Source organism: Chiloscyllium plagiosum, unplaced genomic scaffold, assembly GCF_037043375.1.
Source record: "Chiloscyllium plagiosum isolate Xiang-an unplaced genomic scaffold, Cpla_swu_hap1 HiC_scaffold_23, whole genome shotgun sequence".
Taxonomy (NCBI): Eukaryota; Metazoa; Chordata; class Chondrichthyes; order Orectolobiformes; family Hemiscylliidae; genus Chiloscyllium; species Chiloscyllium plagiosum.
The window spans coordinates 32,019,483-32,046,214 of NW_028270161.1; the positions used below are offsets into that span (position 1 = coordinate 32,019,483).

Sequence of the window (26,732 nt, forward strand, 5' to 3'; positions counted from 1 at the left end):
TTCAAATATCAGCATCAATCCAGAAAGCTTTTCATTAATTATACAACTGATTTTGACATGAATATAGGAGGTATGGTTACTAAGTTTGCAGATGACACCAAAACTGGTGGTGTAGTGGGTAGTGAAGAAGATTATCTGAGTACAATAGGACCTTGATCAAATGGGCCAGTGGCCGAGGAATTTAGTCTAGATAAATGTGAGGTGTTGCATCTTGATAATACAAATCAGGACAGGACTCATATAGTTAATGGTAGGGCCCTGGGAAGTATTGTAAACAAAGAGACCTAGGGGTTCAAGTGCACAGTTCCTTAGAAGTGGAGCTGCAGGTACACAGGGTGGTGAAGAAGTCAAAGAGTGTGGAGCTGGAAAAGCACAGCCGGTCAGGCTGCACCCGAGGAGCAGGCAAATTAACCATTCGAGTATAAGCTCTTCATCAGGAATGATGGGGTGTCCAAGGGGTCTGAGAGATAAATTCGAAGGGAGTGGGGCTGGGGGAAGGTAGTTAGGAATGCGACAGACAGGGTGGTGAAAAAAAACTTGGCATGCATTAACTTCATTGGTCAGTGCATTAAGTTAAAGAGTTGGGATGTCATATTCCAGTCATATAGGATATTGGTTAGGCTACTTTTAGAACATTGCATGCAATTCTGGTCTCCACAGTAGATGAAATATGTTGTTAAACTTAACAGGGTTCAGAAAAGATTTACAAGGATGTTGCCAGGAATTTGAGCATTTGAGCTATAGGAATAGATTTTTTCCCTGGAGTGTCAGAGACTGAGGGGCCAGGGCTCTACCATTTACTAGGTGAAAGTGGGTACTGCAGATGCTGGAGATTAGAGTAACGCTGGAAAAGCACAGTAGGTCAGGCAGCATCTGAGGAGCAGGAAAATCGACATTTTGGGCAAAAAATATTCATCAGGATTCATCATGTCCTGTCCTGATTTGCCTTACCAAAATGCATGATTTATAAAATCATGAGGGGCATGGATATGGTGAATTGTCAAGATCTATTTTCTAGGGTTGGGGAGTCCAAAACTAGAGGGCATAGGTTTAAGGTGAAATGGCAAAGAGTTAGAAAGGACCAGAGAGGCAACATTTTCATGCAGAAAGTGGTGTATGTATGGGATGAATGCCAGAGGAAGTAGTGGAGACTGGTACAAATACAACATTTAGAAGGCATCTGGATGAATAGGAAAGGTTTAGAATGATATAGGCCAAATCTGGCAAATGGGAGTAGATCAGTTTAGGATATCTGGTCGGCATGGATAAGTGGGACTGAAGGGCCGGTTTCTGTGCTGTATAACTCTCTGACTCTCTGACCTGAAAGTCCTGAAAGTGGGAGGAAGTTTGGGCAGCAAAGAGACAGACAATGCCATATTTCTAAGAATGCAGCTGAAACGTAGATTTACTTACCTTGCTTATGGTAGCTAACAGTGATCTCTATAAGGAGCTCCTATCAGATTGAAAGGTTCGTGTTTATACTGTGCGAGTACTGAGCTTAGGCTCTGTCCAGTTTCAATGTAGGATCTATCACAAGCACATTCAAGGGGTTCAATTCTGGTTTAAACTATTCAGCAGGATATCACCAGAGTTATTCTGCTGTTATATATTTCAATATCGTGAAGTCATTAGGCACACAAAATTGATAATTTTCAGCCTAGCTAAACAGGTTTGAATTACTCCCTCACTCTCCTCCTCCCATGCCAATTTTCAACTTGAAATGATACCCTGGAGAACCATCTTCCTAGTATAGGGTGGATGTTACGTTCTTTTTGTTCGCATTAGAGAAAAGATTTTAATAACCTTCTATGGCGGAAGAGGTTAATAGATCTCTGGCGAGCAAGAGTCAGGCTAAGGAGTAATGCGGGAAAATTCAGGGAAAAATTAGACAGAAGTGATCTCATTGGATGGCTGACACATGGTCATATGTTTGTAGTACTGGATCAGCAATGAGCTAGGAAAACCTAGTTTATTCTTCCCATTCCATAACAAAGGGGTGCCAATTTAAGTCTGAACTGAGGAGGAATTTCTTCTCTCAGAGAGTTGTGAGTCTTTGAAAAGGAGGGGTAGAGTCTCTGTGTATATTTAAGGCTGAGATAGATTCTTGACCAGTAAGGGAATCCAAGGTTATAGGGAATTGAAGGACATGTGGAATGTCAGATCAACCACAATTCTATTGACTAGCAGAGCAGGCTTCCTCCTGATCCTATTTCTTATGGTCTTATGGCAGTACAGGCTCACTGATCATTATGGACACAGCAAAGTAAAACATTCATTACCCAGTCTTTTGTCTGGACAAATGTACTTGTGATTTGGTACAGAGCTATGAATGCATCAGTTAGATACAAACATGAATTGCAGATGCTGGAATCCAAAATAGACAGGTAGGAAGCTGGAAGAACACAGCAAGCCAGGCAGCATTTCAGGGTTACCCCTGAAATGTCAACTTCTCCACTTCCTGATGCTGTCTTGTTAGCTGTGTTCTTCCAGCTTCCTGCCTGTCTATTACGAATGCATCAGTGGCATTTTTGGATGATGTTCAGTTACTCATACAGTATAGAATCCGTGCAGTCTGGAAGGAGGCCATTCAACCCGATGAGTCCAAACCGACCCCCCAAAGAGCATTCCACCCAGACCAACCCCATTCCTGCAACCCTGCAGTTCCCATGGCTAAACCATCTAACCGAAACATCCCTGGACACTATGAGCAATTTAGCACCGACCTGCTGGTCTTTGGACAGTGGGAGGAAACTGAAACAGCCAGAGGAAACCCATGCAGACACAGGGTGAATGTGTAAACTCCACACAGACAGTCACCCAAGGGTAGAATCAAACCCAGGTCTCCGGCAGTGTAAAGAGGCAATGCTAAGCACTGAGCCACCATGCTACCTAGTAAGCTGGCATTGTTCTTAGATCCTATGTCCCTGAGTTATGGAATGGGAAAAATAAACTAGATTTCCTGCTTTATTGCTGATCCAATGCCACAAATATGCAAGGAGCAAGTGTGGGCTGTTCAGTCCTTTGGGTCTACTCCACCATTCAATAAGATCATGGCTGGCCGATTTTGGCCTGAGTTTCACATTAATCACTACTCCGATACCTTTTGACTTCCTTGCTAGTAAGGGATCCAGTGACATCTTCCTAAAAAAAATTCAATTCACAGGGGAAGAGAGTTCCTAAGATTGGCACTTGGAGAGAAAAGATTTCTTCTCACCCCCATCTTAAATGGAAAAGCCAATATTGATAAACCAAGCCCCCACAATGTTTAGGTTCTCCCACATGGAGAAATCCTTTCATCTCAAGATCTTAAATTTTTCAATAAAATCATTGCTTAGTCTTCTATTACCCAACTGATAGAGGCCCAGACTATCTAATCCTTTCTCATGAGATAAATTACATCTCTGATCTTAGGTATCAATGAGTGAACATGTTTTGAACTGCTTCTAATGCATTTATACTCTTTCTTAACTAAGGAGATCAAAACTGTACATGGTACTACAGATGTGGTGTCTTCAATGACCTGTACAACTGTAGTAAAACATCCTATCATATTTCATTCCCGTGAAATAAGCAACAACTTTGCACTTGCCTTACAAGTCACTTGTTATATCTGCAATCAAACATCTTTTAAAAATTCATCGCCAGTGTGCGGACATTGCTGGATAGACCAACACTTATTAACCATCACTAACTGCTCTTATGAGTATGGTGGTGATCTGCCTTCCTGAACTGCTGTAGTCCACGTGGTGTAAGTACACCCACACTACTGTTGGGCGGGAAGTTCCAGGAATTTGACCTTGCAACAGCAAAGGAACAGTGACGCATTTCCAAGTTAGGATAATGTGTGGCTTGGAGGGGAACAAGAAAATGATTGCTTCCTCATTCATCAGCTGACCTTGTCCTTTTAAGTGGTAGAGTCATGGGCTTAAAAGGTGCTATCTGAGGAACTTTGATGAGTTGTTGCAGTGCAGTTTGTAAATGATGGGCAGTCTTTGGAGAGACAAGAAGTGAGATAGTCCTTGCAGAATTCCCAAACTCTGACCTGCTCATGTAGAAACAGTATTTATCCATTTAGTAAAATTCAGTTTCTGGTCAATGGTAACTCCAAAGAATTGATGTGGTGGGAGATTCACTGATGAAATGCTAATGGATGTCAAGGGCAATGGTTGTATCTTTTTTGTTAAAATTAGTCACTACATGGCTCTTGTGTGACGCAAATGTTATTTGCCACTATTCAGCGCAAGTCTGAATATTACCTAGGTCTTGCTGCTTATAGATACAGATTGCTCCAGTACCTGAGGAGACGTGAATGGTGCTGAACACTGTGTAATCATCAGCAAACATCCCCACATCTGATCTTATGATGGAGAGAAGGTCATTGATGAAGCAGCTGAAGATGGCTGGGCCTAGGACATTACGCTGAGGAATTCCTGTATAGATGTCCTGGAGCTGAGATGATATACCCCCAATGATCAAAACCATTGTCCTTTGTGCTAGGTATGACTCCAACCAGCAGAACGTTTTTCCTGATTCTAATTGACTCATATTTTTGCCTGATATCCTTGACACTGCACTCAGTCACAACCTTAATGTCAAGTGCATCACCCTCACTTTCTTTCTTGAGTTCAAATATTTTGTCCATGTTTGAATCAAGGCTATCATGAGGCCAGGAGTTGAGTGGGCTTGGAGCAAGCAACCCAAACTGGGCTCACAGAGAAAGTTATTGCTTGATAGCCTTGTTGACACGACTTTCAATCACTCTAATGATGATTAAGTTAGACTGGTAATTGGCCGGATTGTATTTGTTCATTGTGTACAGGGCATACTTGTAAAGATTTCCCCATTGCCGGATAGATGCCAATGTTGTAACTGCACTGGATCAGTTTGCCTCGGGGGCAAGGCTAGTTTGGAGCACAAGCATTCATTACTACTGCCAGAATGTTGCAATATCCATTGCCTTCAGCTGGTTCTTGATATCACATGGAGTGAAGCAAATTGGTTGAAGGCAGGCATCCCTGATACTTAGCACCTCCGGTGATGCCAAAATGAATAGGTACTTCAATCCATTGGCTAAAGTTGCTTGCAAATTCTTCAGCCTTGCCTTTTGCACTGATGTGCTGCAGCACTGAAAATGGGGATATTTGTGAAGTCTCCTCCACTGATCGCAACTGAATGTGTATGGATTGTCAAGTTTAGATCTGATCCATTGGTTGTGGAATCACTTATTGCAAACTGTGCCTATTGCATTCTATTCACACTGCTTGTTATGCAGATAATCCTCTGTTCGAGTTTCACCTATTTTTGTAAGGTATGCCTGGTGCTGTTTCTAACTTGCCCTCCATTTGACGATTCATACACTAGCATACCCAGATCCCTATGTACCACCCAGTTCCACAATATCCCTTCATTTATGTAATATGCTGCTTTTCTACCTTCCTACCAAAGTGGACAAGTTCAAATTTTCTTATATTGTACACACACAGCAAATTTGTACCCCAACCTAATCTATATATAACCCTTTGAAGGCTATATTTGTCCTCATTACAACTGAATTTGCTACCAACTCTGTATCATCAGCAAAGTTAGCAATCATACATTTAGTTCCTTTATCCAATTAAGTAATATAAATTGTAAATACTTGATGCTTCAGCAGCAATCCCCTTCATGGGGAGTTCCCCTCATCACATTCTCTAGACCGAGAAAGGACCACCCGTCTACTCACTGTTTGTTGTTAGTTAACTAATTTGTTATTCTTTGTATTATGTTACCCCACACCATGAGTAATCTTTGATGTGGCAATTTTTCAGCTGCATTCTGGAAATCTGAGTACATCACATCTATAGATTCCCTTTTATCCACTTTGTTACTTCCTTAACAGACTGCAGGGAGTTGGTCAAGCATGATTTCCCTTTCACAAAACCATGCTGAATCTGCCGGATTGAATTGAGATTTTCTAAGCGTCCCACTCTATCGTGATTAATCAAAATTTTGTTATGACAGTTACTATGCTGTCTGGTCTGGAGTTTTCTGCTTTCTGTTTCCTCCTCTTTCTTGATGGCATAAGTTATATTTCCCATTTTTCAACATGAACCTTTCCTGCATCTAGGGAATTTTAAAAAATTAAATCAGTGCATCTGCTGCCTCAGCAGCTACTTATTTTAAGAATGAAGTCCAACAGCATCTAGTGCCTTGACAGTTTTCAATCTAATAATTTTCTCAAACCCTTGCAAATGCAATTGTTTTAAGATACTGACTGAAGCAGGACATGTTGGATAACCTGGAGATAGCAAAGTCAAACAGTTACTCCCTAAAACAGACATTAGCCTTGCTTAATAACCAATCAGCGACGCCATGTCAAATTCTGTAAAGATTAGGTGTTATCTGTGCCATGTCTGTTCTATGCAATATTTTTGGCACTATGTTGATCTAATTGAGGGTACTTAAGATGACTGTTGGGGCCACCTAAGAACAGTGAAGCTTTCATTTCTCTACTTACTGGAGTATGGCATCAGGAGGAACGGGAAAGGCTCCACAATGAGATGATTGGCTTCTTGCTGAATAGACATACAGCTCAATTTCCAATGAGCCTTGAGTTTTAAACCATCTCCTAGCATCTATTATGGTGGACTGCTTACTCACACTGATTCCTGGCACAATAACAATTTCTTAGCTTATGTTTCATAGTCATGCATTTTCACAACTTTGTCAGAAGGATTTGAAACACCAGGTGGAGGCAATGACCACATAGGTTATAGTAATGGTAATAATTAGAACTGTAATATTTACAACAAATATATATTGATAAAAATTATTGCTACCCTTTACTTATACAATCGGTGTATTTATGTTTCATAAGAAATGGAATACAGAAATCTATTGTTGATCTTCTACTTAAAGTAACATTTTCAGGAAATAAAACCCAAAGCATAAAAATCTTTAAAAGTTGAAGTAAAAAGTGAACAGGTTACAGCTGCTTTGGAGTTTTGTGATTCTTGTTACTGTTTATTGCATTTTTGTGCTATGAAGTAGCTTTCTTGCTAATGTAGTGAATAAAAGATGTGTAAAAATAAACTGTGTAAACATTTATTGGTTCTTTATTGGCATCATCTCGAACAAAGAACCAGTGAAGAGTGCTTTTATTTCTATTCTCTGTGTCAGCATCTATTCAATAGCACTTGTATGCTTTTGCTTTCTGACAGCAAGACTTGCTAATTATAGTCTCCTTGAACTGTCTGACTGTAAACTCCAGTTGGTTATTCCATCAATTCTTTGTTGCATTGCACTGCTGGCAGTTTTAGAATAGATGTTTAAACCTAAGCTACAATTAGTAAAGCTAAGCACCATAAAATGTGTTGAGTCATGAGAGTTTTTGATTTAAAAACAATTTTTCTGTTTGGGAAACACGCCCATTGGCTATTTTGCATCGAGGGAAACTCATGGGGACACATTCAGAACACTATTTGCTTTATGTGTTAGTTACTGAACAGATGGAGAGGTTAGTACTTGTGCCAATGTCATCTTCCAATGATGCAATATCAGCCATATGATAGAACTAATTCTATTGCATATCTAATCTGCTAATATTCTATCGTGCTAACCATTACTATAGGGTCTTCAAACGTAGCGAGTAATATCTTCTCTGGTGAATGCGTAGGTAAATCTGCTGCATCTGCAGAAGAAGTGACTCTTGCATTTAGAAAGCTGGAGGGAAATGCTTCATCCTCGCGATCTTCATAAAGTGCTGGGATGTTCTGGATGTTGATTAAGGGATGAGTAGGGTTGCGGTTGAACTGGGACTTTGTGTCACAGACATCCTTTTCTAGATTGGATGGAACTGCTACAGTTGGCAAGTTGTTTGTATAGTTGGTAGCATAAGCTTTACTGATGGGAAGAGTTAGGCAGCTCTCTGATGAATATTTAGTATTGCTTGTAGCACCTCCTTCAGACAGATTACTATCTATGAGAAATAACTTGTTAGAATTCAGATAGTCATGAAATGCAAGCATAAAACTTCAACATTAATATTGTTTTAAACTATTACAATCTGCAGTTAAATAATTAAAAACTGTAAATTCATACTGTTAATATTGTAAATGCCAATCTGACCCTTAATTCAAATTAAAGGGAAATAACATATACTTCCTCTTACATCACCTGGATTTTATGGTGAACAGTGTTGAGAGCCAAACTTGAAGGATTTAATGGACTTCAGAACAGCAATTTTCCTTCTACTGACGTGGCTTTCAAACTCTGCCTACAAATAACCTCCAGGAATATTGCAGCCACCAAGCTGGATGAGCAGCCCATCAGATTGAAGAATTCGTATGGGTATCAAACCATAGAATAGATTATAACTCACATCGTTATCATTTTGCAGATACAAAATGTAGATTGGGACGTTGACATTAAATTAACACAGAAGTTAAAATATCATAAGACACTTCATAACTAGTTTTATCTAAAAAAACTTTGTGATCATACTCCAGGGAACAGCATTCATTGCGCAGCATTCCACAGTGCTGACACTTTTGAAGGAAAAGACGCATTGTGATTTTTAGGAGAACATATCTATATCTATGGTAGTTGACCATTATTTATCACCACCAACCTTAACAGGTCTTACATTCAAAAATCAAAACATGCTTCTCATAACATTCAAAAGCAGTGGGGTCAAGAAATTACTCTAAGGCTGGGAACTTGATCCAAAATTAAAAATCTATCCTATGATTATCTTGTTCTCCTTCTCTCGTTTCTCCTTCACATTTCTTGCCTTCATCCCACTCCTTCACCTTATATTCATTTTTCCTTTCTCTTCCACTTTCACTACTTCCAGTTTAATCTCTTTATCCTATTCATTTTTCTGTAGCAGTTTTACTTTCACTTTAAACAGTCTATAAATTGAAAGGTGCTTTCCAGGTGGCTGAAAGAGTCCAAAGTGTTAAAGTAACAGAGAAGGAACAAGGAGTATTGAAGGGAAGCAAGCTGGGACCACTGAAGTAATGAAAATAACAAAAGAGAGAAGAATGAGGCTTTTGCTGTTGAATAGAGAAGCACATTGTGGCTGGCGAAGGAGTGCTTACCATGCTCTGGAATGCACTATTTTATGGACAGACAAGCCTTGTCTTTGGTGCAGTGACTGGGGCCAAGGTCACATTGTGGTTCCTGAGAACTCTAACCCTTTTCATTACAAGGTGATATTCTTGCAGGCACTTTTGCTTGCAGTGTTTCTAATGAGAATGGCAGAGTTCTCAAGCCCCTCCGAAGTTAGGAATAGGTATGGATGGGGTTTGAAATTCAGACTGGCTGAATGGCTTCCTAATGCAATTCTAGGAACTATCTATTTTTGTGGAGGTGTGTGTGAGGTTTGGATATTTTTATTGGTTCCCCAATCTAACCTTTAATTGACAAAGAAACCAGTCTCCAGCCAAATTAAAGGAACGCCTCTGTGGAAATCGTAAAAAGAAAGTGTTTTTTTCCTAATGGTGGATTCAGGACAAAGGAGCAATCCCTGAGGGACCAGCTCCAGTTAATTAGGTGAAGACTTTGTAATCCAGCAAAAATCTGAAGTCGGCTAAAAGGATGTGTTGTCTTTCAGGTAGAAAGGGTAAAAGGAGTTTGAAGTCAAGTTTCTAGGTACATTGCCAATTCTTCTGTGTGTTTTATAGATGTTTGCTGTCTCAAATATTTTGTTTTAAAAAATGAGTAATGGAATGGGTGAAGACCCACTCTGTGGCTTCTTAGCTTGATAAAATCTGGTTGGGTATTGATTTTTGGCTGGAATGTAATTGTAACAAAAATGTAAGTGCTAAGAGATTTTGCATAATGTAGTCAACAATTAATGTAAGCGGAACATAATTCAAATAGAATGTGGAAAATGATGAGAAACAAAACACTTAATAGAGAAAAGAAAACTTACAGATGATACAGGTTATGAAATAGTGCTCAAAGTATTGACACTTGATCAAAACAAAAAGAAACAATTTTAATATGAAAAACTGTCTCATAAAATGACATCTCTATGAGAAAATACACATTTCTGCAAATGAAGTGTACAGGTTTTTCTGTTTGGATGGCAAACAATTAAAATTTACCAAAACCAGATTTTGTAATGTTGCAACTTCCCCTGTATTGCACATACATTTAAATTTATGTTTGAGGTTTGTGAAAAAGGGACATATGGCTGAAGTTTTGTGTCTTGAACTCATGAGGGCAAATGTAAGAATATCAAGCAAACTGCACTACAAGCACAAAAGAATACTGATTCATTGGAAAATGGAGTCTGGTTGGTCAAAGTGCTGACAAGGAGAATGCATCAGGAACAATTATCCCCCAAGCTTTTGTTTAAATTCAAGAAAGGCTAATGCATGAGGGAACAGTTGTCCCCAAAACTTTTGCTGAATAGAAAAAGATACAAAGACTGGACATGATGTTTCTGTTTGCAGAACACATGGGCCTGCATAGGAATATATAAAGCTTCAACCAGCACAAGTGAGCGACACTGTGAGCCTGACAGACAGAGTTAAATTAATCTTGATGATGCAAGACACAAAGCTTTGACAGTGTGTTTCTCTTTTTGGTAAAATTAAATTCCGTACGACCAACAGTTTTATATTTCTTAAACATCAACTCCAAACTATTCCTTAATTGTGGAATGCTATTGGGTTGAATGTGTAACAAGAAAAATATTTTTTCCAATAATTACATTAATTCAATAATGAATGGAAAAATCTATTGGTGTAAGTTTGGAATCTATGTCTTTTTAAAATCTCTGTGACTGCTAATGTAGTTATTGTTCAACCAAGTGGGTCAGTTTGATGCCTCATTATTCCCTTCAAATTCGGACACCAAAAATATCTTTTGCCACAACTTTCTTCACAGTATATTTTGTGGCTTGCTGTCTGATTACAAACCTTTTAATTAAAACATTATTCAAAATGGATCTGGAACTTATCTAGTGAATTATGGGGTAGAAAATACTAAACTGCAAACATGCATAATATCAGTTTGCAGAAACTACAACTGCATTTAAAATAAGTAACAAAAACATTATCTCCACTTAACTATTCTTTTAAGATGATTTGATTAATTAATATTCAGTAAACTCACACTTCACCTTTGATGGGAGATGGTACATGTGCCAACATGTTCTCCTCTGAATGCAAGAAGTTTCCATCCTGAGTCTTAGAAGTGCAACTTTCCTGATCCGGCCTGGGCTTTTTGGTGGTCACAATGCACGGATGAACATCCAAAGACAAGTGCCGACTGTGTTTTTTCTCACTGTTAACAGTTGTGTTCCCTTCACTTTTACTGGAAGATGAATCTTGAAAATACTTTGAAGTCGAGTCTAGGAGAGGAGCCGCGAGGCCGTCTGTCGCTGTCTTCCGCCTTGCAGGCTTGGGTTTCTCCCCCTTGTTGTTTTCTAACTTGAAGGCGGTGGAGGGCTCTCTGAAAGGCTGGTGCAGTGGATTGGTGGTGGGGATCCACTTCATTTTCTTCCGGGGCCTCTTTATGACGAGCTGCTCGTTGCTGTCAATGTCAGTGGGGTCCACACTAGGGTCAATGGTTTGGATTCCTGCATCGCGCATGGTGGGAGTGACATCGTGGTTAGACTGAGCCAAGGCGGCCAGCAGTTGGCGCACCACATTGTCGTACATCAGGTCACTCTCATTGGTGATGAAGTCCAGACGGTTCAGCGACTTGATGTGGTCGCGGTTCTCGTTGCAGAACAGGGCGAGGATGTTGATATCGCAGAACTGCGACTTCTGCCACTGCTTCCTGGTCTTGATGCCGACCTTGTGCAGCTTGTCGAAGATGAAGTTGGACTTCCTGACGATGAAGAGGTGGATGAGGTTGATGAGGATGATCAGGTTAATGAAGCACAGCAACACGATGTCCACGATGGCAATGATGCGCTGCATCTGCACCGAGGGCAGCTTACAGTTGACGTGCACCTGGAGGGTCTCACTGCTGGACAGGTCAGGGGGCTCCCCCAGAGGGCAAGTGAACTCGTTCTGTTTCTGGTTGGCATAGTAGGTGCACAGGTAACTGATTGGGATGATACTGAGGAAGACCACGGACAGCTGCCGTGACAGGTACAGCCTGGCCAGGAAGTTACTCTGGCCTCGCCGCTCCAGGTATTTCTCGAAGAGGTTCTGCTCCGGGCTCTTCTCCTTCTCTGCATTCTCAATGATCTCCCTTTTCTCCTTCTCCGTGATGCCCGCCCCTTTCGACTGGATCTGCTTCTCGATTTTGGGAGCCCTGCCCTCCGCCGCGCGGTGGTAGCAGTTGTCTATCTCCTGAAGCAGGAAGTTGAGCTCTGAGGTCAGTCTGGTGGACGCCAGGAATTCCCAGCCCAGGGCCGGGATGTACATGATGCCAGCAAAGGCAAGCAACGCGTAAGGAAGGAACTTGTGCTCAAAGAGGGACGGCCGCTGACTCGGCTCCACACCCGGCACAGCATCTCTCAGCTCGGTCCAGCAATATCCTCTGGCGTATAACGCCTGGTCACGGGTGAAATTGTTGGGCGTGTAACAGTATATCGACTCCTCTGTGTAACAGAGAGAAAAGTCACGGTTTTTTTTTTAAGAAACCCTGTCAATGGTGCTCTGTAGATTAAACACTTCAAATAACTCCGTCAATTGTAATACATTTCATTTTCCAAATGTTGACACCTGCCTTGAAGTTCCAATCCTTAAATTGTTCTACTCAAATCCAAAGATGTGCAGGTCAGGTGAATTGGCCATAGTGTTAGGTGCATTGGTTAGGGTAAATATAGGGTTGGGGAATGAGTCTGGGTGGGTCACTCTTCAGAGGGTTGGTGTGGACTTGTTGGGCCTGTTTCCATACTGTAGGGAATCTAATCTTTACAAAAAAGCTCATTCCTGTCACACAAACTTTGAAACCTCCCATTTCCCGTCCGTTGCACGCCTGCCATGTCTTACTCTTTTAAACTGTCTTAAGGAACCATGTAAACCTAATCTCCTAAAAAATAACTTTTTTTTCCTCTATACACAACTGTATAAATACCAAATTATTTTTTGGTGCAACTTGTGAATCCTAGTCGGCTTTGAATGTGGGGAAGGTGCTGATAGTTTGCACAGTCTCAGGAGATATTTCCAACATCTACTGATCCTGCTGAGTTTTTGAGTCTCACTGGGAAAGCTCATGGATGAGTAGGCAGTGAGTGTGTGGGTGCCACTTGTTTTCTGATTCCACCCTAGTATTGTAGGTAGGAGTGAGGGTGGTGGAGCGCTACCCTCCCACAAGCAGCTGGTGGGGTAGCTCATTGATCCCATTAAAGACCTAATATTGGAGACTGACTCAAATGTTCCAATTGGCCTCCAGGTCCCTGGAGGTGTGTGGGGAAGAGTACAGATTCCAGGAAGAGGTGATGTCCTTATACTAATGTGGGAATCAGCCGTACAGGCAGTTTACAGACACTGCCAGGCCTCAGCAGCAGCCATTGACCACCCTTTGCAGGACATTCATGCGTGCCCTTTCCCAAACAATGGTGACCTGACTCCTGAGACCACTTTTTAAAAATCTAAAATATTGAAGAGAGCACACCTCTATCTTGGAGTACATTCTCTCTCGCTTACCTGGAAAGGCAAGTATTGGCTTCTTAAATACGCGAGGGATTTCTATTGATCTGCTCGCTTTGACAGCTCAGCACCCATCCTTGATCGGATGGTCAGCCCACCTCTGGATACTAATTGACCAAGTCAGAGAAACTAATCATCTAGGCACCTGCCCCCTATTTGACCATGACAGCAGTTTCCAAAGCCCTAGAACCTAAGAAAAAGTAGCGCAGTGGTCAAGTCTCTGAATGTAACCCCTCCTCTGATGAATGGCTAACATTAGAAAGTTATTTATGAATAACTCTTTCAAACATTTGGGAAGTGTGATGGTTTTTGAAGCTATGCACATCTAAGTGTTTAACCTTAGTCTCCATGTTTCACTCATTCAAAATTTCACAAGTGGTTATGAAATACTTTTATCCAACAGCTAGGCAATACTTCAGTTGATATATAGCTATAGCCAGTACATTTTCCAGACTTAAGATTCTTTTTAACTAGGTTAAATTTAAATTAAGCTAGCAACAACCTGGAAAATGTACAGTTGATTGTCAGCAGGATACTTAAATTAGAGTTCAGGCGCAAAGAGGCTCTTAATCTGGATGCAGCAAGATTTAGACTTATGGGGGAAAAGAAACAGATGTAGTGAAAAATGATCGCCTATCTTTTGTGCTAAGATCCAAACCAATCTTACAAAGGTATGACAGCACAGAAGATCTCTCTGCATGCATAGATCACGGAATTTGGCAACATGGTTATGCTTAAACGGAATTATCTTAAATTAGCTAGCTCTGCATATTTTTTAATTCTTCCGCAGAGGTTGGTTTAAAGCATGAAATAATTGCAAATAAATCAATTAGAAACTCAGCATACAGATTACAAATGTACTAGAATTGTATGATATTCAATTGTATATAGTATCTAATTTGAATGTTAGTTCACTGTTTGACTTATGGTAGGAAGTGTACTAAACTGAGTTGAATGCTCTGGCATTGTGGTGTCATTTAATCTGGAAATTCATTTTTAAGCTGGACCATTTGAGATTTGATGAATGTCATGCCTCATTTTTTCCTTTCTGCTGCAAGGGCCAATGTTTGTGAAGTACACTTTGAATTCAACTTTTTTGAATAAAAATAAATAATGATAAGCTGCTAGTAGTACCCGGCTGCAGAGTAATTTTGTGAATGGTGCAGTATTGATTATTTTCCCTCCAATGATTATTTTCCCTCCATTAGGATGACGCAAGTACTATTACTAATCAAAGGAAAAGTAGGAGTACATAGTTTTAGCACCGCTAAATAAAGTTAATATTGTGAACTATGTTGTTCATGTAATTTAATATTTGGATGAATTTTATAAAACCCAATCCTTTATGTTGAAAATGAAAGCAACATTACAGAATTGTCTAATGATTACTTGTGATGAGTAGAACATAGAGATGACTTTTTTTATTGCTTCTTTCATAGGATTTGAACATCACTGGCCAGGCCACATTTGTTACCTAAATGCTCTTGCTGAGGATGTGGAGTCATATTGGGCCCCACTGGGCAAGGTCAGCGGAGTTATTTTCCTAAAGTTTATCAATGAACCAATCAAGACGAGAAAAGTCAAGACTAGTACATTCCAGATTTATTTGTTTAATTTAAATACCACCAGCTATCATAGTGGGATTTGTGCACATCTGGATTAGAGTCCATTTTGACATTAACACTGCAGCAGCACCTCTCTGCTTGAACTACCAAAAGACATGTAGTAAAATGAACCATTAAAAAAGAACCATTTGGCACAAATTGAATCAAGTTTTATTCTTGCATTAATGAAGTCTTGTTTAAACTAACTTATCCTAAGTCTATTTATACCTGGCTTTATCAGAGGATCACTAACACTGTATAAATAAATAATGTAAATGGACACAGTATTTGTGCTAATGGGTTCATTCACAATTTAGAGGAACAACTTAGCACAATGAAGCAAAATTGCAGAGTTCCATTATAATGTCCCACACAATGACAGGATGAACATCCATAATTTACTTGGGTGAGTTATTGATCTTGGCACTGACATTCTGAGAAAGCAATTATTTTTACTTGAAGACTAGAGGAGGCAATGGCCCAGTGATAGTATCACTAGACCATTAATCCAGAAACTTAGCTAACATCTGGGTTTTTATACCATCATGGCAGATGGCATTTAGGTCAATAAAAAGATCTGGAATTAAAAACTACTGATCCATTAAATCAATGTCGATTGTTGGAACCCCCCCCCCCCACCCCCGGCTCAATGATGTCCTTTAGTGTAGGAAATCTGCTACCCTCACCTTGTGTGATCTACATGTGACTTCACAACCACAGCAATGTGATTGACTGGCAACTGCCTTCTGAAAAGACCTAACAAGCTCCACTCAGTTGTATTAGTTGCTATGACATCTCAACAAAGAAATGCAGCACCTGACATTGACAAAGGTATCATAAAAGACAATGGCAAACATAGTCCTGTCAGACCTGCAAAATCCTCCTCACTAACATCTGTGGGCTAGTGCCAAAATTGAGAGAGCTGTCTCACAGACTAGTCAAGCAACAGTCTAACATACTAGTACTCATGGAATTGTATCTGACAGACAATGTTCCAGATACCACCATTGCCATTCCTGGATATGTCCTGTCCCTCTGGTAGGACAGACCAGCAGGGGTGGTGGCACAGTGATTTACAGTTGGGAGGGATTTGCCTTTGGAGTCCTCAACATTGAGTCTGGACCCTGTGAAATCTCATGGCTTCAGATTAAAAGGGGCAAGGACACCTCCTGCTGGTCACCACATACCGCCTTCCTTTGGCTGATGAATCAGAATGCCTTGATGTTGAACAATACTAGGAGGAGGTAGCAATGAGAGTGGCAAGTCGCAAAATGTACTGAGGGGTGGGTGATTTCAATGTTCATCACCATGAGGAGCCCGACAGCTGCACTACTGATTAAGCTGGTCAGGTCCTAAAGAACATAGCTACTAGATTGGGTCTGCCGCAGGTGGGGAGGGAACCAACAAGACAAGAAAATGTACTTGACCTCATATTTATGAATCTGTTGGCTGCAGATGTATCAGTCCCCAACAGCATGTCAAAGAGTGATCACCACACAGTTCTTGTGAAGACCAAGTCCCACTTGACATTGTGAATACTTTCTATTATGTTGTGTGGCATTATCACTGTGCTAAGCGGGATAGACTTTGAACTGATCTAGAAATTCAAGACTAAGCATCCATGAGGCATTGTGAACCATCAACAGCAGTGAAATTGTACTCTAGCACAATTTGGAATCTCATGTAGCATATACCCTACTCAACCATTACTATTAAGTCAGGGGATCAACCCTGGCTCAACAGAGATTATAGAAGGGCATGCCAGGAGCAGCACCAGAAATACCTACAAATGAGGTGTCAACCTGGTGAAGCTACTAAACAGGACTACTTGCATGCAAAACAGCATAAGTCGCAAGTGATAGTCAGAACTAAGCAATCTCATAATTAAAAGATCAGACCTAAGTTCTGCAGTCCTGCCACATCCAGTCGTGAATGGCGGTGGACAATTAACAATCCATTTGAGCAACCAGCTCAGCAAATATCCCCATATTCAATGATGGAAGAGCTCAACATATTGGTGCAAAAGATAAAGCTAAAGTATTTGCAGCAATCTTCAGTCAAAAGTGCCAAGTGGATGATCTATCTCAGCCTCATCCAATGATCCCCAGCATCATAGATACTAATCTTCAGCCAATTCGATTCCCTCCAGCATAGAAACAGACCCTTTGGTCCAACTTGTCCTTGCTAACCAGATCCCTAAATTAATCTAGTTCCACTTGACTCATATCCCTCTAAAGCTTGCCTGTTCACATACACATCCAGATACCTTTTAAATGCTGTAATTGTACCAACCTCCACCGCTTCCTCTGGCAGTTCATTCCATACATGCACCACCCTCTGCGTGAAAAGGTTGCCCCTTAGGTCCCTTTTAAATATTCCCACTCTCATCTTAAAACTATGCCCTCTAGTTCTGGACTCCCGTACTTTGGGAAAGACCTTGGTTATTCACCCTATCCATGCCCCTCCCGATTTTATAAACTTCTGTAAGGTCACCCCTCAGTCTCCGATGCTCCAGTGAAAACAGCCCCAGCCTATTCAGCCTCTCCCTATAGCACAGACCCTCCAACCCTGGCAACATTCTTTTAGATATTTTCTGAACTCTTTCAAGTTTAACAACATCTTTCCTATAGCAGGGAGACTAGAATTGAATGCAATATTCCAAAAGTGGCCTCACCAATGTCCTGTACAGCGACAACAGGACCTCCCAACTCCTATACTCAATGCATTGACCAATCAAGGCAAGCATACTAAACACTTCTTCACTATCCTGTCTACCTGCGACTCCGCTTTCAAACAACTATGAGCCTGTACTCCAAGGTCTCTTTGTTTGGCAATACTCCCCAGGGCTTTACCATAAAGTGTATAAGTCCTGCCCTGATTTGCCCATCAAAACGCAGGACCTTACATGACATCACAAAACAGTTGGAGGCACTGGATACAGCAAAGGCTATGGGACCTGTCAACATTCCAGCAATAGTACTGAAGACTTGTGCTCCAAAATGTGTCACTCCCCTAGCCAAGCTCTTCCAGTGCTGTTTCAACACTGGCATCTACCCAATAATGTGGGTCTGTACACAAAAAGCAGGACAATTCCAATGTGGTCAATTACCACCCCCATCAGTCTATGCTCGATCATCCGTAAGATAATGGAAGGTGTCATCTATAGTGCTATCAAATAGCACCAGGTCAGTGACGAGCAGTTAGGTTATGCCAGTTTCACACAACTCTTGACCTTGTTACAGACTTGATTCAAACATGGACAAAAGAACTGAATTCCAGAGGTAAGGTGAGAGTGACAGCCTTTGACATCAAGGCTGCATTCGACTGAGTGTGGCACCAAGGAACCCTAGCAACACTGGAATCAATGGGAATCAGTGGGCTAATTCTCTGCTGATTAGAGTCACATCTGACACATAAAATGGTTGTGGTTTGTTGGAGGAATCATCTCAGCTCCAGGCTAGATCTGCAGGAGTTCCTCAGAATAGTGTCCTAGGCCCATCGTCTTCAGCTGCTCCATCAATGACCTTCCATCCTTCGTAAGGTCAGAAGTGAGCACGTTCACCAGTGATTGCACAATATTCAGCATCATTCATTATTCCACAGATACTGATGTGGTCCATGTTCAAATGCAACGAGATCTGGACAACCTACAGGTTTGGGCTGACAAGTGGCAAGAAATATACATGCCACACAAATGCCAGGCAATGACCCTCTCCAATGAGAGACAATCTAATCACTGGTCATTGACATTCAATAATGTTATCATCACTGAATGCCCCACCATCAATATCCTTGGGGCTACCATTGACCAGAAACTCAACTGGACTCACCACATAAACACAGTGGCAGTAAGAGCAGATCAGATACTAGGAATACTGTGGTGAGTAATTCCTCTTCTGACTCCCCAATGCCTGTTCACAAGGCATAAGTCAGGATTGTGATGGAATGCTCCCTACTGGCCTGGATGGTGCAGCTTCAGCAACACTCAGGAAGCTTGACACCATCCAGGACAAAGTAACCCGCTGGATTGGCACCACATCCACAAACATCCACTCCCTCCACCATCAGTAGCAGCAGTACGTACTATCTACAAGATGCACTGCAGAAATTCACTAGAGATCAGCAAACAACACCTTCCAAACTCACAACCACTTCCATCTAGAAGGACAAGGGCAGCAGATACCTCCTGGAAGTTCTCCTTCAAGTCGTTCTCACTTGGAAATATTTCACCATTCCTTCACTGTTGCTGGGTTAAAATCTTGGAATTCCCTCCCGAGTAGCATTGCACATCAACCTACAGCACATGGACTGCAATGCTTCAAGAAGGCAGCTCACCATCACCTTCTCAAAGGCAAATAGGGATGGGTAATAAATGCTGGCCAGCCAGCAGAGTTAACAACTACTGTTCTGCAATTCTGTTATATGGTTTAGTTCCAGAACACCATTGACATGATACTGGAGAAGATAAGCCACATACCATATTGGGGAAGACTTACGATGTGTGCAGAAGACAATTTTAAAAAAGAAAGTTCTAAATGCACCACCAAAAAATTCAAGCATGTTAGTTGTTTCCTAAAGTAGCCTAATCAGTGAGCATGTATAAATATCCTTACATTTTATAACGTGAAAATTCATAGTCCATACTTTTGCAATTTTGTGACAGACATGGTGTTCAAATCCAGAAATGATCTGATCTGTTGTATCTTCCTCTGTGTTAACAACACTTTTGTTTCAAGCAGCCTTGGATGAATAGAAATGGAGATCATGGTGGCAGTTAATGTAATCATTTGGTTTGTACTTTATAGTTAAAGGAATTCTTGCAGAATTATAGGGATGTTAAGCAGTTTGCACTACTGTACTTATTAATTATGCAGTAGTGTACAGAAGCAGGTGAATTTGTTGTGAAAGAATATATACCCATGGTGATATTACTGGAAGGTACATGTCTTCTGAGAATTCCTATCTGCCTTTCCATTTTGCTTTAGACAAACAACATAATTAATTCAAAATAAGTGTCTACCTCCCACTTCAATTGTTTCCATTAGTTGTTTAGAGCTTCTGTGGAGAACAGTAATGAAGTCATCACTGATGTACACTTGAATTCATGACTTGAAAGTGCCAAGATATTTTCTGATGCATATTATTTGCCAATTGATGCACATTTTCACTTTCCTCCTTGCAATTCTCTTGTGCAATTCTAAAGGTGTATGTATAACTTTCTTCTGAGTAGAAGTTGGGACTTTAATGTATATTGTATGATATTACTGATTTCATTTTAAATTTAATGTGGCATTTTAAACAAATAAAGTTTGATTAATAAAGTTACACTAGCATTTCAAATTATTTTTTAATTTCACTGGCAACAAGTGCTTTTATGTTTTACTACGAGAAATAAAATATTTATATAATTCTTTGTATTTCCAGGGATGCATTTTTTAAAAAAAACATTGACACTGAATTTTTAGGAATGTGGAAAAGGCAAATGTGAAAAGGTATAAAGGTTTTCTTTGACGAATAATAGCCCAGTGAGTAAAGGGTTGGAAACGTGCAAAGACTGTGAATAAGGTAACCTCAACCAGTTCATTTGTTGGAATATGATAATTGGCTTCAGCACCATACGTCCTCGAGGGGAAAATCAGCTAGGGTTTCTGCTCCTGAATACAATGCATTTTTCCTTGCTGGAAACTCCCATGTATAAAAGTGAGAATGGGATCAGTCTTGGCTGTCAACACCTTAGTAAATCAATAAGCTCCGAACATTTACTGTGAGAGTTTACAGATAAAGATTGATCATTTGGTAATTTACCAGAAATGATTGGTGTGTAATGAACTTAGACCTTGCCAATGAGTCAACATATATAGGAGAAAAAAGAAGCAAATAAAATGTACAGAGAAGAAGTAAAAACAAAAGAACACCTTAATGATAAGTTCAAAGTCCAAACAGAGCATACGCAATACCTTCCCCCCAATATGATATTTGTGATAGTGAAAACTTAGTGATGCTGAGTGGGCTGCCTAATTTTGTATTGCTGCCAATAATCGTTTCTTTGATTTCAGTCAAAATACCAGCAAAATTGCTGAAGAAAAAAGGTATTTACCTCATGAAGCTTACAAAGAAACAAATTGAGAAAATGTACAATGCAAAACAAAAATTAATGTACCAAGCTAAATAGTACAATGAAACATCTAGAGCAGAAACATTTATTTGGCAAAGCCGCAAGTAACTAACAGCTTACATAATAAGCTACAAATAAGAAAAAAGGAGGAAGACTCTGATTGAATTTTTAAAGATGGATTGGAGATCTGATACGTATGGTTCCAGACAAATATTATGGCTGCATGCATTAAGTGCTGCATATTTTTAAAATGTGTGTGGCAATCAGGGCTAGTACACCCAAATATTAAATGGAACCAAAAGCTGTGAAATAATGCATATAACTAATACTTTCACTTGTCTCTGCTGGGAATACCAAATCAAACTACTTCCTTATTTCTATTTATGCTTGAAGAGATTGGTCAAAATATTTGTCGAAAGAAATATAACAATGAATCCACTGCCTCATCTGTAAAGGTCAACCTTTCCTTTGTTTATTTTCATTTTGTAACCTTTTCAACAAGCATTTGGGTATATACCAAATACAAACTATTGTATTCCTTTTCCTATAATTTCCTTTAAACATTATTTCTATATTTTTGTTTCTTTATTTCTGTCCTTTGCATCACATAGTTTTTCATTTCTTTTCGTTGTACTCCATTTACTTCCTCCGATACAGATGCAGGACTCTACTTTTGGACACAATTAAGCAGCTTAATTTGTCATTGTTCATGTATGAGGATTGGCAGTAAGGGGCTATTATGGGGAACATTACATTCAATGTTCACGGGATATGTGTACTTCCAGTAAGGATTGCTGAATTATAATGAGCACCAGTACTTACCTGGCATTTCCTTGCAATGACAGGGGTAACATCAGCCTGAGGTAAGATCAACTAACATAATACAAGTATGCAGGTTAAACTTGTGAAATTTTAAGAGGCTCATGTACTCACTCGTGAGCTATGTATGGTCTGCCTTCTCTTGATCTGAATTCATTCAAATCACCTTAACATAGCAGGTAAGTTTCAAAAAGCATGCCAGTTTTCAGAATGATCATATACAAGTGACCATTAAGATTGCATAACAATTAGTCACTGCTAGCATTTCCAGTATATGAGATTGGAAAAATACCAACATAACTGTCTTTACATTTTGGAAGGTTCCAGTAACCCCTTTTGCAACTAAAGCAAAGTTTTAATCACAAGACAGCCAGCAAAATAAGAAAGGTCCTCCCTTTGAAAAAGTGGAAGTCTTTCATTATTCAAAACTGCCAAAAAAATTGACAATATCATCTGGAAAACCCCCCAGGAATAATAGCTTCCTGGCAATCAGTAAGATATACTGTGAAAATAACAGTGAAATCCAGCAAAGCTGCAGGTACATAACACTTTTAGACAAGAGTACTACGTACACTGAAGTGTTTCCTTCTCTATTTCTTTCCAAAAACATACTTTATTCATAAAATTTGTAAAAAATATTACAGAACATTGACCTGAATATTACATAATTTGCAATAAAATTCAATTTACAGCATGTTCCATTCATAGGTGCCTCAATATGCTTTTATAATTATAGTACATATTCCATGTCAGGCATGCAGGTTGAGGGTGAAACATTTCAAATTAAAAATTACTGCAAATGTATTAACAATAAATATTTCTCTTTGCACCACATTCCAGTCTGACGTGCCTCAATACAATTTTACTAATTTTTACATTCAAATGTGCATTCTTTGTAAGACATTCCTCAGTTTTCAGCCCCTCAGTGTACTACGGCTGAAAGGTCTTAGACATTAACCTTTCCCCTCTTTGATGGTTATTATTCAAACTACTTAGAATAATAAAATGAATACAGCACAGCAAGTGGTCAATTGGCCCTTGAGGCCTGTGGTTCCAGCAATCAGGAACTTTGTCCATATGCAGAGGAAGGAACAGGAGCAGCAGACTGAGATCTGGGACACACTGGTCCTCATTGTCCAGAAGCTACAACAAAGTAGCATATTATATGACCATCTGGCTGCCTACTGGATAGGTTGACAGTTGCCATTGAGAGCTAGCTCCAGCACCCTCAGGGCCAGCTGAAGAGGAGCATCTGCACTCCCTTGCTCCAGCCATTAGGCCTCTTTCGAGATGCAGGCTCCCTGGTTGAGAATTCCCCAGTGGACGTCTGCCAATTCCCTGGAATGCTATTGGAGACTGCCCTTGACGTACTACGCTGGGACCCCTAACTGATGGATCCCTCCATGGACTTCACTGAAGACTTGGAAACAATACTGCTTGCTTGCTGCACATGCAGTATGATTGCCACGTAAGCTTCAGGGACATGATGAAGGTGTGAGAAACAACAAGAAGTACACCCACTTCATCAAGGACAACTGATCAGCAAGGCAAGCTGCCTGATTTAGTGACTACACTAATTGGTATGGTAAGATAAGGCAGGGATGCTGTTGGCATGCAGTTGACACTAAATGAGTAGGTGCTTAGAAGGCAAGCTAGTAGGTCTGAGATGTATGCTGGTCTAATTCATCAGCTGGGTGCGTGTTACTACATGTAAAGTTTCCCTTTTTGCAGTCTTTTAATGCCATTTGCCAGTGCACGCTGCAATGCAAGTCTGTGTATCCGAGAGGTGCCATGATGGTTGTGAGGCATTGGCAAAGTCTGGACAATGGGTGCCTGTGGCTGGTGCCAGTGGATCATGCCCTGAGCTGTGCTTTGGTCCTACGCAACAAGAAGGTCTTTCGGAGTATGTGATTGGTTGAACCCACCAGGTACCCACTCTGGTTTCCATGTTGAATTTTCTCGACACCTAGCTTGTTTGATGAATTGGGGAATATAGAAAGCTGAATGCTAACGGGGCGAGTCGAGGTGAGTGGTTAGCAAGCAATCATCGCCCTTAACTGGTGACTCACTACTGCCCAGCGAGAAACTCACCCTACTACTTGTGAAGAACATGAAAGACGGAGCAAGGTGCTCCAGATGTTGGACTTCTCGTCTGATTCTGACACACATCCTGCCACTTCCCATGTCGCTCAGCCCCTGTAGGTTTCTGTCTGACATATTTTTTCCTGAATTCTTGTGTCAGTGCACAACAAACATAAAAGTAAAATGAGAATTATTTGTTGGGAACTCAAAATAGAAGTACATAATGTTGGAACTTCCCCAATTAGCAATATTGGAAATAGAAAGAGAAAGCAAGATTCAGATGGAACTCTGAATGCTGATGGTCAGCCTGTTCTGTCACAGAGTCATAGAGTTGTACAACACAGAACCAGGCCCTTCGGGGTGTTAGAGGGTGTTAGACCCTTGAGGGTGTTAGAGGGCCCATGCTGACCAGATATCCTAAATTAACCTAGTCCCATTTGCCAGTATTTGGGCCATGTCCCTCTAAACCCTTCCTATTCAGATGCCTTTTAAATCTTATAATTGTACCAGCTTCCATTTCCTCTAGCAGCTCATTCCATCATCTTCTGACCACCCTTGGCAGAATTTCCCTTTTCTCCACCACAGATCTGTGAAACATGAACTTAAACTAAACTCAGCAAACCCACAATGTAATATTGCAAAATGGACAATTGTTTTCTGGATTCACCTATTTCCATGGAACACAGAGACATAGAAAATAGGAACATTAGGCCTTTTGGCCCTTCAAGCCTGCCTGGCCACTCAATGTGATCATGGCTGATCATCCAACTCAATACCCTGTTCCTGCTTTCTCTCCATACCCCTTAAACCCTTTAGCCCTAAAAACTAGATCTAACTCCTTCTCGAGAATATTAATTACTTTGGCCTCAACTGCTTTCTGTGGCATAGAATTCCACAGCCTCACCATTGGTGGTTGAAGATATTTCTGCTCAGCTCAGTCCTAAATGAGCTACCACATATAAATTTCCCTTTAGTGTTCAGTAGACTTTTTAAAACTCCTCCAAAATGAATATAAGAGAAATTTCTCATTCTGTGGACCTTTCCAATGGAACAGTGAATGCACTGATAATATTTAAAGCATTTAGAATGTAATTGAATTAAAAGATTTACTATTGCTTACTGTGAAACCTTCATAAATGACTTTGAAACCAACTTTGGTATTTCAAATGATTGAGGTTAATTGATTAATTTGTGGTTTTGAAAGTTATACTTTGATTAGTGTTAAACTTTGTAGCAGTTGAAAAACTAATCTTGAGGGTGTTAGAGGGACCAATTACATTCAGACTCCTTAATTTATACTTTTTAGGAGATTGATTCCAAGTCATAACTGGTTCAAAGCTTTTAAGCTCCAAAATGGAAGTTTTGAAAATTTCCTATGCCAAATGCTGTCTTTTCTCTTCTATTAAGAAAGGCTTAAGCAGATTTTTTACAAATATTCTGAATGCAATTCAACGAGAAGGAGGTTGAGCAGTGTATGTATTATGGTGCAGAGTGCGCAATATAATTTGATGCATTCACAAGTATCAAGGCAGGTGGCCATGTTCATTCAATGCTGCAGTATAAATGCACAAACCACCTATTCTTATCATCAAGCCTAGATACATATATAGGGCAGAAATTATGAAGAGCTGTTGATGTGATGCATCTTTAGCTGTGTGCATAAGTTGAATAAGATTTCAACCCTGCCACTCTGATACTGTTCCATATGCAATTCTAGTGGCGAAGCTTAATGATTTCTGCCTTGGCATTTTTTAAAATTTATGTGGGATGTGGGCATCATTGGCTGGCCAGCATTTATTGCCCATCCATGTGATCATGATAACAACTTAAAAGTGATAGAAGAATTGGTCAAGTACAGACAATGAGGTATCTTGTGTTACAGTTGTGCCTTAATTTGTCATGTATTTGCCTCTGAATCAATCACAAAGTTGTAGATTAACATTCCACATCAGAGCTTGAGCACAAAAATCAAGGCTACCATTGCAGGGCAGTTATAGAATCATAGACTCACAGAGATATAACGGACGAAAACAGACTCTTCGGTTCAACTTGTCCATGCCGACCAGATATCCCAACCTAGTCTAGTCCCACTTGCTAGCAGCCGGCCCATACCCCTCCAAACCCTTCCTATTCATATTCCCATCCAGATGCCTTTTAAATATTGCAATTGTACCAGCCTCCACCACTTCCTCTGGCAGTTCATTCCATACATGTACCACCCTCTGCATGAAAAAGTTGCCTGTTAAGTCTCTTTTATATCTTTTCCCTCTCACCCTAAACCTATGCCCTCTAGTTCTGGACTCCCCAGCCCCAGGGAAAAGACTTTGTCTATTTATCCTATCCATGTCCCTCATGATTTTATAAACCTCTATAAGGTCACCCCTCAGCATCCAACACTCCAGGGTAAACAGCCCCAGCCTGTTCAACTTCTCCCTATAGCTCAAATCCTCCAACCTTGGCAATATCCTTGTAAATCTTTTCTGAACTCTTTCAAATTTCACAACGTCCTTC

General features: G+C 40.3%; 1 protein-coding gene across 1 annotated transcript in view; it reads right to left on the bottom strand.

Moving 5' to 3' along the window:
• Window positions 1-6,755: 6,755 nt before the first annotated feature.
• panx2 (pannexin 2) overlaps window positions 6,756-26,732 on the bottom strand; it is a 47,309-nt gene continuing 27,332 nt past the window's right edge. The window contains exons 3-4 of the mRNA XM_043713737.2: window positions 11,114-12,547; window positions 6,756-7,957 (exon numbers count right to left, since the gene is read on the bottom strand). Coding sequence (XP_043569672.2) covers window positions 7,578-7,957; window positions 11,114-12,547 — 1,814 coding nt within the window. The 3' untranslated portion in view covers window positions 6,756-7,577. The remainder of the gene's footprint in view (window positions 7,958-11,113; window positions 12,548-26,732) is intronic.